The sequence below is a fragment of the Cardiocondyla obscurior genome, linkage group LG08 (assembly GCF_019399895.1).
Source record: "Cardiocondyla obscurior isolate alpha-2009 linkage group LG08, Cobs3.1, whole genome shotgun sequence".
Taxonomy (NCBI): Eukaryota; Metazoa; Arthropoda; class Insecta; order Hymenoptera; family Formicidae; genus Cardiocondyla; species Cardiocondyla obscurior.
This window is the reverse complement of record NC_091871.1, coordinates 7,858,382-7,871,735: the sequence shown is the minus strand read 5'-3', so window position 1 is coordinate 7,871,735 and position 13,354 is coordinate 7,858,382. Positions and strand designations below refer to the sequence as shown.

Sequence of the window (13,354 nt, the reverse complement as noted above, 5' to 3'; positions counted from 1 at the left end):
CTGGATAATTAGAAAGTAATTATACAGTATGATATATCCACCTCTTCTTTTAATTAGCTTTATTAGTCAGATTCATCACCAAAAATTATGTCCACAAGATAAACGTATCATACATTTGTGAATAATTTCACAATACTGTTAAATAATTAAAAATTAACGAAATCACGTGTTTCTTACAAATCGTAGGGTACAGGCAAATGAATAATTGCTTATGACATTGCTGTTGATTGCAAATGCCATCGTTTAACACTCAAGTAATTTTTTACTTAAGCAATATTAGTGTTAGCATGCTCTCGTTAAATGTCACTTCGTTAGACTTCTATTCCAGTTTTCGTTTACCGACATCCCACTTGTAAATATCTTATAATACTGAGAACTCGACAGAGTAAGTTTCGAGGCAAAGCATATCGAACTATCGATGATGGCATCCGACACCATTTAGGAGTAATGCTCAGAGGCCTAGTATCTGATTCCTGATAACAACGTCTGTCCCACTCAATGTACCAGCGAGTTACGTGCGCCGACAAGTTTGAGCAAAACTTCTCACACAATAAAAAATGGTGTAAATGTATAAAAGAGCGACTCGAAGACGATAAAAACTTTTGTCCATGCTACATTTAACGACGTTGCGCTATGTCCTCCTACCTTCAATTTTAAAATATACAAATACCTATTCAGAGAAAAATCAAGTTCCACAATGATCCACAGACTCGGCTAGATATATTACAATCGTCTAAGAAGTCTGGCTTTTATCAAAAGTCGACTATTTTGATTCAAGATATCTAATTATTGATGATTTAATATAATTCACGTTAGCCTGATGTGAGTTTTAAAGATTCTCAAATAGTTAAAAATTTCTCAAACAACTTTAACGAATATGTTGTTATCGCTGATTATCGAATGCACCTCGTTGATGTGTACGACTCGTTACACATTCAGAAACTTAATAATATATATGTATATATATATATATATGATCGAAGCCAATTCGTTACACGTAAGTAAAATATGTGATATTATTAAATCTGTTACTTTTTTTTAACTCTGCATTATTTGCAGAAGATAATAAATAATAATAATAATAATATTAATAAATTGATATCTTTGACGATCATACCTTTAATTGTATTGTTAAGAAGATGCATAGGCTATGCGGTTAAATAAATTTCTTATACTTTTAACCAAGGGAATCGACGGCCGTGGTACTGAGACCGTTCTGACTAATCGTAGTCTTAAATTGCTCTGGTACTGGATATTCACTCTGCAATGAAACACACGTACGTGTAGAAACTGTAAAACTTATATATCGTCAATTTACGATCAAATCAATCAAAGAACGACTTACATAATCTCCATTGGCTTTGGGCACCATAACATTCATTTCACTAGATTTACTGGTGATGAGTTCTACGTCCAGAGACTGCGAACTCAAGTACATTTGACAGCCGTCCGTTTTGTCAATTGAAATCGTGGGTACCTTTCCAAGGACCTAGGAACAGCAAACGAAGAAGATATAATTATCGTAGACTATAATTTTTATCGACTATACATTACGAAGCATCCATTACTCTTCTTACTTCTTTCTCAAAGAAAGCTCTTTTACATTAAATATTTCCCGGTAACAAATCATCCAATACGGATGTATCTCGAATGGTACTTTAATTACCTTCCTTTAAATATAATTAAAATATACATACAAACATTTCGAACGTCAACTACATTCAGTTCTTCGGAATAAGTACGGAAACGGCAAGAAATCGATCCAATCGACGAATAACGGAACGTAACTGTCATTTTCAAGTTCGCGAAGCCTTGAAGCCCAGGGTATGTGTATCCAAGATGTGTATGCTCTAAGTGAATTACGCAAATGGAGGTTAGATGATCTCGCGCGAGATCGATTCCCCTGCCTTCGAGGCACCGCGAACCGGCGATATATTCAAACTATATTTTAATGACAATTGCCGGAAAGAGTGCTCGGTTTTGCTTGCAAATAATCACGCTAAACATGTATCGGTAGTGGAAGATTTCACGAGTTCTTTGAATTTAAAACTCGCGCATAATTTTACTTGTACTAAAAATATCACATCAATAAGATTTCGTACATAAAATGCCGTGGAAAGTTGGTAAGGAAGCTTGTTCTCTTCGAATTGCTATCGTATTACATTAGAGACAAACGTCGAAGAAGGTCCGTTTATATTTTTCAAATTCGAGCAAAAAGAAAGAAAATGTTTCAGGTGGAAATTTCGAGCCAGTGGCGATATTTTGCGAGACAAAAAACTGGAAAGAATGTACAATCGCGGTAGCAAATTACTTATGGAGCGAAGTTGTGTCTGACGTCGTTGATCATTTGCCAAAAGAAGGAATTATATGGGTATGTAATTAATTTTTCATTAAGCTATGATATTGTAGGAAAAAAAAAAAAAAAAAAAAGTATTTAAAGTTTCTAAAGCATTTTAACTTATTATTAAGTTTAAAGACAATATTTAATTTGTGTAATACTTGATATTCAAAGATTTTAGCAATAGTCATCACTTTCACGATACTCATTTGCATAAAATGCTGCAAAAATAAAGGCACAGAGAGTGCTGTGCTTGGTAAACAAACGTTAAGTAAAGTCGTACATAAAATTCAAGATTTAGAATTAAAAATCAATATTTTGACGTATAAAATGCAATATGGAACGTGGCCATTACCACATCAAATCTGCAAACTAAAGCCGAAATTACGTTTATCCAATCCGGGAGATCGAAATAACTGGCTGAAGCGTATGCTGTTAAAGTACATAAAGAAATTAGAATGTTAAATAGTTAACAAACTTTAAATAAGTTATCATTTTTTATCAATTATATTTTTATATTATATTTGTCAGTTTTTCATCGGAAAGCAATGCCCCTTATTCCAACGTGTTTTGTTCGTCTACAACAAATTTGACAAATTGTTTTGACATGAAGCAAGAATCAGCCTCCAACAGCATTGCATCTTTAAAATCTACTAGTGACCAATCTATGAAGTACAAAAAATTAAGAAAAAAAAACATTATCTGATTAAACATGAATTTTTTACTCGTATAATGTTACTAATAAATTTCAGAAATATCTTGCACTGTTTCCCAAATATAATTCTTTAATTCTTTTTTTTTATTTAATTTTTTTTTTAAATAAGTAAATAAAGAAACTTGTTGATTTTTTTTATTTATTAATTGCCAAAGATTAATGTAAATTCAGAGGAAGCGCAAAATCTTTGAGCCACCACAATCATTTAATTTATCTTATTTTTTTTTAGCATATATTTGTGGAAACCAGATACATATTCACAAAATGCGAGTACACGCAGAAACATCTCTAAAGATTACACGTTGCAACGACGTCTTCTACAAAAGAATCCAAATGTGAACGATCGACCCTCAAAAGTGATCTCTCCGTTGAGACAGAATAACGCAACAAATGCTAGATACAATCCGTGCCAAGAATTCGCAGATACCGTTTTCAAGTGCAAATCATTTCTCAAAGAATTGCAATGTAACGATAAACGTTCACGTTCATTGAATCATTCACCGGAAACGGACAGAAGATCTTTTTCAAAAGCTCCACACGCAGCAAAAGGAGTAAGCTAATCGCCAGATTTAAATCAGCTTAATATAAAAATGTAAAATAAAATCGTATAATAATTATACATATACATCATCCATCATGTTTTAGATAAACTCGTCTGTAATGGAAGAAAGAGAGACATCTCGTGATGCTCCAACCAAAAGAGAGAAAGTAAACGAGATAAAAGGCGTGCAACAAATACAGAATAATGCAGTAAAAAATATCCAGGAAAGCTGTCCAAATAAAGTAAACGTATTTAATAACAATGTAGTTTTAAAGACTAACGATCGTACACCCTCGAGAGAACTCGATCCAATCGCTCCAATAATGCAACCAACGTATAATGCACAACCTTCTCCGGAAACGTTACACAAAGCCAGGAGACTTGAAAGTTTCCACGACGTGCTGGAAACGTATCGAGACGCGAGTTGGACTCTAGAGAGACAGAAATCGGCGGATCGAATCGACGAAACGGGCTCGTTCATAACGTACTCTATAATGGACGTTTCGAGCGAATATTTTCAACTAAATCCATCGGAAGGGAGCTTGTCTTCTCTAGCCGACTATTCGTCGTACACATCGAAAACGTATCAGGGTTCTAAAGAGAATCTTACGATGCAAAGTGCTAATTCCAAAGAGTTTAAGCACAGAGTCCCAAGTACTTCAATTAACGACAACCTTTCAGACTTTGCAACAACCGAGCCCCATTTACGCTTCGCCGACTCGGTATTACGAACGTCAGAAGATTACCAAGAATATAAAAACCAAAACTCTTTCGATGGCAGGGATCATGAATTAGAATCACATGCCGAAGCTAGTAAAAATAAAATAAAAACAGATATTTATTTTAATACTAATAATAAAAACGCCATGTCGAGGGAAAAAATATTATATATTTTGCCACCCGAAGATAAAAATATTGAAAACGAGACATTACGAAAGAAAAGATTCCCCACAAAAAAAAAATTTACCGACGAATTTGATAAGAAGCAATACAGGGAAAATGTAATATCTCAAGACAGCAGTCGAAGTAAATTTTCCAACGATAGCGGGGAAGACGAAACGATGGCACTGTTACTTCGGGAAGCTCTGCATTTCAAGAACGTCTTGCTGACACAGTCGAAACAGCAGAAATGTTCGATGAGCGACGTGATAAAATGGGACAATGTTGCGAGTGAATTACTCCCGAGCAATGATTTTCCTGCGATGATAATAGACGTCAAAGACGACACGTCGATTATCAGCAGTCCTCGAGACCAAGTCAATCAACGTTACATCTGTCTAGAGATGAAGCAACGACGTGACGCATTTCCTCGAGCTTTGAAAGAGATAAATACATTCCGTGAAAATGAGCGAGACACAGAGAACCGAGATTACATTCCTAAAACATCCTCGGAATATTTTAGCATCACCGACGTCGCGATTCAGAATAATACTGAGATGGAAAATAACGTCACCCTGTCACCGCCAGTATATGAGAAAATAATTTCAATAACGATCCCAGTTAGTACGAAAAACCAAGTTAAACCTAATATAAATGAGAGATCAATACCAGCAAAAACTTTCGTACCGAATATTCAAGCTCACGCAAATTTAGAAAATAATTTAAGAGAAAACACCGCCTCTAATATCGACAATGCAAACGATAGGCGCTCGTCGGTGTTTCTAAAACTCGAAGATCTCATACTGGAACACGTTAAAAATATCAGAGACTACATGGACACTTTTCTTCGAAGCCAGAACACAGCGATCCTCAAGAAACGCAAAACGCTTCGAAGCAAATGCGAGACTCATCAGTGCTCAAATGAGACGAGTCGTGTAGCAATGTACAACCTATCGACCACATCGTCCACCTGCAACAGTACCGATCAGATTATTAATTCTTCAAAGATGTCATCAGACCTTTCGACACATGTATGGCCAAACTATATACGGGAATATAAACAAAAAACAGATAGTACCTTGGAATGCTCTTCCGACGTGTGCTTAAAAAGAAATCCAGGAATGTTTGCGCTTGCCACTCCTATCGAGAGTAAGTTCTCCAGCAAGAATGATACGCAACAATCGGAAATATCTACACGACTAGAAAAGGAAGACTCTGACTTATCTTTTGCAACACATTCTTGCAAAAGTAACACAAAATCTGTACACAAAGTAATGCCTCGCTGCGAAAAATATATTGCATCAAACCTCGTAAATAATAAAACAGATAAAGAAACAACAGTTGATAATGAAACATTAAATATCGACAGCTCTTCGATAAATAATTTTCAAGACAATAGACTAAAAAATAATAAAACCTTTGTACATACCGCAAGTTTATCGCCTCGAACAGAACGTTATTTTACGGTAAAACCGTTGCAGGTACATCCTCAAATTAAAGCCAAAAGTGACGTATCTCTAATAACTGGCAAAAATAAAGATTCGAGAGTTGACTTATGCCCAAAAAAGTCACCCTCGTTTTTGATGTGTCGCAATACTGTAGAACAACCCAACAGAGCGTTGCCCTATACAAAATTTCACAACGATAAAAATAAATACATGAAAAATAAATTGCGACTCGTGAGTCAATCGAAATCTCTGATGTCGTCGCGAAAGATCTGCACTAAATCTTGCATACCAATTTTTAAAAATCGATTAGAATTACTTCACCGAAATCAGACACAAGTGAGAAGTTCTGTGCGATATCCCTTAACTATGTTATGGGAAGAAAAAAGAAATCACACGACAGACGAGAATGATATGCAAAACAACAACGTTTCGATAAACAAGTATTCACACGCAGAGAATTTAACTAAATTAAATTCAGACAATAACCCATTCGATAAAAAATCAAAAAGTGTAACGTGTAAAAAGACCGATGTATCAAGGAGCCTTTCGGAACTTTTATCGAATGATCAAAATGTAGAATTTCTGGCAATTGATAAGGAACATTCGGATAAAATAAATATATGTGATGACAAATCAGACACAAATATAATACAGCATATAAAAAAGATTGCTTCTAGAGAAGTAGTTGTTATTTCTATCATGGCTAATGATAGCCTATTACAGAAATATCCAGCGGATTTATTTATTCTCAACACGAAAAACATTAATCCCACAGACTTGCTAATACATAAAAATAAATTGTGGACTATTACCGCTGACAAAACGGAAAAAGAAGTTACAGCGAAGCCTTCCATTGCAGATACATGTACATCAATGTCTGCTTTATAATAAATAAAATGTATAATTTATTTTATTTATCTAAATATTTTTAATATTTTTATTTATCAGATTTCTTTTATGTAAGCATGCATTTCTTTCTAAATAAATCATCTTTTACACTTGAATATATTAAATTATTTACAAGATAAAACAGTCTTTGTAGAAAATTAGAATATCTAAATTTTTTAATTAAAAACAGTGAGAAAAATCTGAATTCTCATAATGATGAAAAACAAAATTTATTATAGCTATATTATATTTGCAATGTAATCTATTTTTTTATTAATGTAATTTTTAAACATTACGTAGTTTCAATCCCGTAAATGAATGATTGTGGTCTGCAAGTATTAATAATAAAAGTATCTATTATACCTTTGAAAAGCAGATATAGCATTTGCTTTGGCGACGGCAACTAGCGTATCCCTATCCACGGCGGCCGAGGGAGTGAAATCGAGAAAAGGGAAGAATCACGTACGCTAGCCGTCGACGCGGCAGCAAACACCACATTTGCTTTTCAAGGTAGTACTTGTACATACCTGCATTTGTACGCTTTGACAATTAACAAATTCGATGCTGGACACCAGAGAATCAAATACAACGGATGACTTGCGACACGAGTCCATAACGATGGAGTTTACTTTGCCTTTGACAGTAAGTGTGCTATCTTGACACCGAAACATATAAACTACATTATTCATCTCTGCGTTGTCAACTACTACACTTTCACCCTTGTGATACTCCTATAAAAAAAAAAAAAAACCACCATATCATGAAACATATAAAAAATATATATACAGTAAAAGTAACATGCACTTTTTTTTATTTTTTAAACAAAAAATCGTACCACGAGCCATTTTTTGCCGTCTCTAGTAAACACGGGCGGCTTGTCAATAGGTACGTTTGCCGGCGGTACATTTTTCATCGATACTGCATTGACTGTTGGCGCTTTAAATGGCGCAGGTCCAGATCTCAAAGCGGGATTTTTGTGTGTCTGCATGTCCGAAGTCACTTTTTTCAAACCTACATAACAAATATTGAATATCGCGTGTAATGGTCCCAAATCGTAAAGAGATACGTAAAGAAAAAAATATGTAATAAATATTTACTTTTCGTGATATCCTCTCCTTGATTAATCTGAGCGAAAAGAGCGCTTCTATCGTCCGATGCATTCAGCATCTGCGAAATATCTCCAATCGGCATCGAGGGTGGTGGAGGGGGTGGTATACCTGCAGGTATACCTCCAGATGCGGCAGTCTTTGCCCATACTAAACCCGTAGTATGATGCTGACGTACATACTGTTGCAAATCAGTCAATGTTTGCACCCACGCTTTACACCAGTCTATGTGTATTTTATCTCTATAAATAGAATCATGTTTAGCTTTACTTTAAATTAAAAAAAAGAAATAAAATAAAATACAAACTTTGAAAAGAACTTACTTTTCTTTCCAATCTTTCAGTACGCGATTGGTGTAAAACTGACCGGCGTCGTTCATTTCTTTCACATAGGGAGCTGGCGTAGGAGACACCGCAACCCATCCCAACGCTGGGATACTTTCACTAATTGCTGATAAATGATTGAAAAATGGAGAGCCACGGTTCTTCTCGCGAAATTCCTGGATCTGTTGTATCTGCGCGGACAGTGGCCCGAATAAAGATATCTGCTCGGATTGATTCATCGGGGCGGGTCGACTTGCGGCCATTTGTACAAATTGGAGCTGAATTCTGAAATTGTTTATAATATAGTTAATAATTGATGCAATGCATGCAAGCCAATTTGATCGATCTCAACATAAAATTTAAGTATCACTTACTGGAAAACCTTTTCTACAAGCTTGCTGTGAACAGCCACATCGCCGCCAATTTTTTTACTTAATTGTAAATACTCTTTAACCGGCCCGGCCAAAAGATCTTCGTATCCCGCGACCGACATGCTTACAGGTGGATGAGAAATTGTTTCTTTCGATGATAAGCTACTCGTTGACGATGTAGATCTCTTAGGAGAAGGTGTGCTCGTTTGCACAGCAATATCTTGAGTGTGCACCACAAAATGCACGTTTTCGAGTCGTCTCGTCACGTTCTCCAATCGGTTTACCAGCTCCTCCAGGTGCTCCTCTTTGTCAGTGCTGTCACAACCTGCAATTTGTTTCATAAAAAAACATGTAAATATTCGTACACAAGTTCTACTAAAGAAAAAGATAGTCCGTTTATTTGCGATAATATAAAATTGATAAACAAACGATGAGGATAAAGAAGAATGTAAACTTGATCCCACACACTCGCAAACATCCGGAGAACTCAGACGCTTAAAATGTTTTACTTGGAATGCTAAATATAAAACACGTTTATAAATAGTTTCGTTAGTATAACGTTATTAATTATATCATGACACGATACGTATAAATGTGTGTATATTAAATATACGCATGTATACGTATGTATAGTTGATTAAAATGTAAATTTGATCACAGAGTTTTGTCTTTAGAATAAATTAAACATTTTCGACTGAATTATCGAACAAGAAAAAAAATCAATCAAGACAATTCTCTTCTTTTCACTTCTTTCCCTTGTTTAACTAATTTCTATTATAGAATTTACCGTAAAAATTTCTTAAAAAAATATAAAGCTAATTACGATTATATAAATTATTAATGCGTCGTAAATTTAAGAGGTTTAATGTACTCTGATGACTTGCGAATAAACGTTACACTAATCACTTTTTTTTTTCTTTAAAGCTATCTTATATCCGTGTTTCGTTTTTTCTTCTTTAATAAATTTTTTTCCCGTTAAACTGTTACCTAGGTTTTGAAGAATATTACAATTGTCCTATTATATGCGACGATGCGGCTGCTAAACTTTCTGAAAATTGGCAAGAAACTGAAAGACATCTGAAATGAGATGACTTTTCGCCCGACGCGAGAATACTCCAGACTATTATTAGAGAATCTACCATCGCGCAGTTATATCTCATCCGTATAAGTACGCTCGGCAAATGATTCATAATGTAACACAATCGTAATGATATTACGCATAGCACACAGAGATTCGATTACCACGCCTAACGATACGTAATGTTGCATTAAAGTTAAATGTGGTATCATAGCTGCAATATCGCATAGCGAAGAACTTGCGGGGGAAAGTAAACGTGACCCACCCAAGTTATTACAAAACTGACAACGTGTAAAAGAATAGACTGAAAATTCTCAAGCAAGTCCTAACCGGGGTGCACCAGCGGTCCTAGCGGATCGAATCTCACACGGTGCTCCGTCGAGCTCTGCGCGGCTTGCAGCAAATCGGAGAAGAATCTGTGCCGTCTTAAAGCTAACTCGTCACGGGCAATGGGCGTCGCCGGCGGTTCCTGCATGCCGCTACATCCGCTCGAGACATATTCGCCCTCGTCTTCCTCCGACAGCCAACGTGGGACCGAAGCAACTGCGGAAACGACAGACACCGTGTCGAGCGTTTATTCTTCTCCAAGTGGTATTTTATTCTTCAAGTCTTGCGGTCGCACGTGGCTTTGTTCCGCTCCACTTTCATCAAGTTTAAATATAAACAATTGATAAAATGATAACTCAAAATAATCAAATTACCCATGAAAACTGTTAGAAATCGACGTTCCTTTTGCTAGACGCGAGCACAGAGCAATGCCAGCGTGAGGTATACAGGTCTATGCATAAAGAGTTTACTTAAATATATAAAACAAAATAAGATTCACCTAATAAGTTGTATTTCAAATAAAAAGAGAAGAGAAAAAAAAAAAAAATATATATATATATATATATATATATATATATATATATATATCTTTTGTACTTTGAGATAAAAATGTTATGCCATTTTATAAAAGTAAAGCTTCATTAAAATTAAATACGTTAAACATTGATATTTAATTTATCTTTATAACCACATGTAAGCACAAATATAAATTAGTAAAAAACATTAGATATTAATAATAAAAACAGATATGAGACCCATATAATTGACGCTAATCAACGATCTGCGGCTGCGTGTGCATGGTAACGCGAAATCGCAAAAGCCTAATATACCTGGTGGTGCCTTCTTCATAGTCTCGCTTTCATTTTCGAATACCGAATCGTCGCCTTCGTCTTCAGGCCCGTCATCGATCGTCCTTTCTATATATCCCGATGCGTCGTAAAGATTCGTTTTGACGGCCAGCAAACTAACGATAATAGGATCGTCCTTTTGCGTCCAATCTTCTGCGACGCCGAGATTAGCGTCAACGTTGCCGTCGAAATTATCATTGAGATTACCATCGAGATTATCGTTGAGATTACCGTCGAGATTATCGTTGAGATTACCGTCAATATTATTATCAAGATTAGATAGATCCTTATCGTCGACGATTCGATCCCCTGTTTCTATGCCGATCTCGGGCAAGGCTTCTTCGACCGTTCCCTTTGTCGAAGTCGAACTCGAACTCTCTTCAACATCGGTGCTTTCATTACGTGGAATCTTCCACGGACTCTTCAGAATGGAATCAATACGTGCAAGAGTGAAATCCAATGGGACATCTTTATCCTCCAAAGAAGTATCCTCCGGCGAGGCGTCTCTTTCCTCTAACGAGGCATCTTTATCCGCTAAAGAGGCGTCTTTATTTTCTAAAGAAACATCTTGATTTTCTAAAAACGTGTCCTTATCTTCTGGCGAGACGTCAGGATCTTCTAGAGAAGCATCTTTATCTTTTAAAGGGGCATCTTTATTCTCTAGTGAGACATTCTGATTTTCTAAAGAGACCTTATCCTCCTCTTTATTCTCCGGCTCTAATAAGACAATCTGATCTTCTAACGAAATATCTTTATCCTTTAACGAGCTATTTTTATCTTCTAAATAGCCATCTTTTTCCTCCGGCGAGGCATTTTTATCCTCCAACGAGACATCTTTGTTCTCCAGCGAAGCATTTTTCTCCTCCAACGAACCATCTTTTTCTTCTAACGAAATATTTTTGTGCTCTAAAGAGGCATCCTCTAACGGGACGCTCTCGTTCTTCGGCGAGACGTTCTCGTCATCTTTCAGAGGGACGCTCTTATCCTCGAACGAGGCATCTTTATCCTCTGGCAAGACGGTCTTATCTTCCACCGACGTGTCCTTGTCTTCTAATGAGACGTTCCCGTTCTCCACCAAGGATGCTTTCTCTGACTTCTGAAGATCGCCGTTCACCTGATCCACTCTCGTCGCAGATTCGGTCTCCTCGGTCGTTTCTTCTTCTTCTTCGTCGTCCACCGACCTGGGCGACTCGACCGGCGTGTCGTCCGCTTTCGACGTCTCCGTGCTCGCTTTCTTGCACACGCAGCACTTGAACATGATTCCTGCGTATCTTTGCTACCCTTCCCGAGTACCGTGCGGCTCCTCTTCAAATCCGTAAACTCTCTTTACAAAGTAATGTTACAAAATTCCATTCAGCTTAACGTGAAGACTACAAGTTTCTCAATAGACTCAACAGGCAGAAACTTAACAAACGTTTCTCTTAGATAAGGACCGGCAACTTTGCGACCCGCGCCACAAGCGTTTGACTCAGAGCATATTCCGTTATCTCCGCTCAGCTCCCGGTTCACATAAATCGAGTGGTCTCGCTTAAATCTTCAACACGGTCGAAACATAACAGGCCAGCTATAATCGGCCAGGCACCGCGTCCAGAACTTCCAGAGGCCGGGTCTCGGGAGAGGGGAAGGCACGCGCCAACGTCGTCCTTTTTCATAGGGCGCGACGGTGCTCGGGACGGGACTCAGGGGGCACGGGCGACTGCAAATCGCGCCCCGACAGCCGCCTCGTGACAAGACACGGCCCTCTCTTTCCAGCGCCACACTGAAAAATTTCGAATGTATTCTCGGGAGTGACAAAAGTCAAGCTTAACTATCGATCCAATTGTCATCGTCACGTTTTCGTCATAGTAGCAAAGCAAACGCACGTCAAGAGTCCGGGAGGCCAGCGAGGATCGTCCCAGGCCAAAGACGCCGAAGCTTGTATCCGGAGGAGGAGGGCGACCGCGGGGGAGGGTAACAAAATACGAAAACGCATCCGCACCCAACTCGGTCGGCCGAACCAAGGCCCGAGTTTCCGATGAATAATGGGCGAAAAATCGGCCGGTTGTCTCTTCTTCCGGTTTCCCCCTTTTTTTTTTTCCCTCAACGGAACGGAGAACGACGGGGAAGACGTGATAACGGAGGCGCGAGAGGCGGCGGCTGGAGAGATAACGTCCTGAATGCCCGCCCGGGTTTGACGTCCCCAGTTTCGACCGGCGCGCTGCGTCGACCCTCCCGCTCCCCTTCCTTTTTTCCACCCCTTGCAAGTCGCAATCCTTCTTGTGCTGCCGCGATTCGGAGGTGGGTCGCAACAGTGCGTTTCCGGTGCAACTGTGACTTCGAGGGTTGGTACTCATGGCCCGTTATCTCGTCTTGAAACTATCTTGAGCGATGTCACAAGACGCTAACGCGGCTCCGCGATTGGTTCAAAATTTAACGAGACTACTTGGAACGATTTAAAAATTCGTTGTTAAAAATTTTCACCTTTGTATCGCAAAAAGTAATACCATTGCAGG

General features: G+C 37.8%; 2 protein-coding genes across 6 annotated transcripts in view; one reads left to right on the top strand and one right to left on the bottom strand.

Moving 5' to 3' along the window:
- Capt (adenylyl cyclase-associated protein 1) overlaps positions 1-13,354 on the bottom strand; it is a 43,567-nt gene that overhangs the window by 28,649 nt on the left and 1,564 nt on the right. Inside the window, exons 1-9 of one of the 5 annotated variants that reach the window (XR_011546074.1) lie at positions 10,845-12,826; positions 10,018-10,230; positions 8,613-8,934; positions 8,239-8,523; positions 7,907-8,157; positions 7,645-7,820; positions 7,337-7,540; positions 1,346-1,489; positions 1,118-1,261 (exon numbers count right to left, since the gene is read on the bottom strand). Coding sequence is in view for 4 of the 5 variants with exons in the window: in XM_070660385.1 (XP_070516486.1) it covers positions 1,178-1,261; positions 1,346-1,489; positions 7,337-7,540; positions 7,645-7,820; positions 7,907-8,157; positions 8,239-8,523; positions 8,613-8,934; positions 10,018-10,230; positions 10,845-12,120 (2,955 nt within the window). In the remaining variant the exon portion in view is untranslated. Of the gene's footprint in view, positions 1-44; positions 1,262-1,345; positions 1,490-7,336; positions 7,541-7,644; positions 7,821-7,906; positions 8,158-8,238; positions 8,524-8,612; positions 8,935-9,596; positions 9,991-10,017; positions 10,231-10,844; positions 12,827-13,354 lie in introns of those variants that run through there. The other 4 variants (XM_070660385.1, XM_070660386.1, XM_070660389.1 and 1 more) reach the window with 4 other exon arrangements.
- Positions 3,833-7,174, top strand: LOC139104721 (putative leucine-rich repeat-containing protein DDB_G0290503). The gene has a single exon (XM_070660390.1). It carries the CDS (start codon positions 3,918-3,920, stop codon positions 6,807-6,809), a length of 2,892 nt encoding a protein of 963 aa, XP_070516491.1. The 5' UTR covers positions 3,833-3,917; the 3' UTR covers positions 6,810-7,174.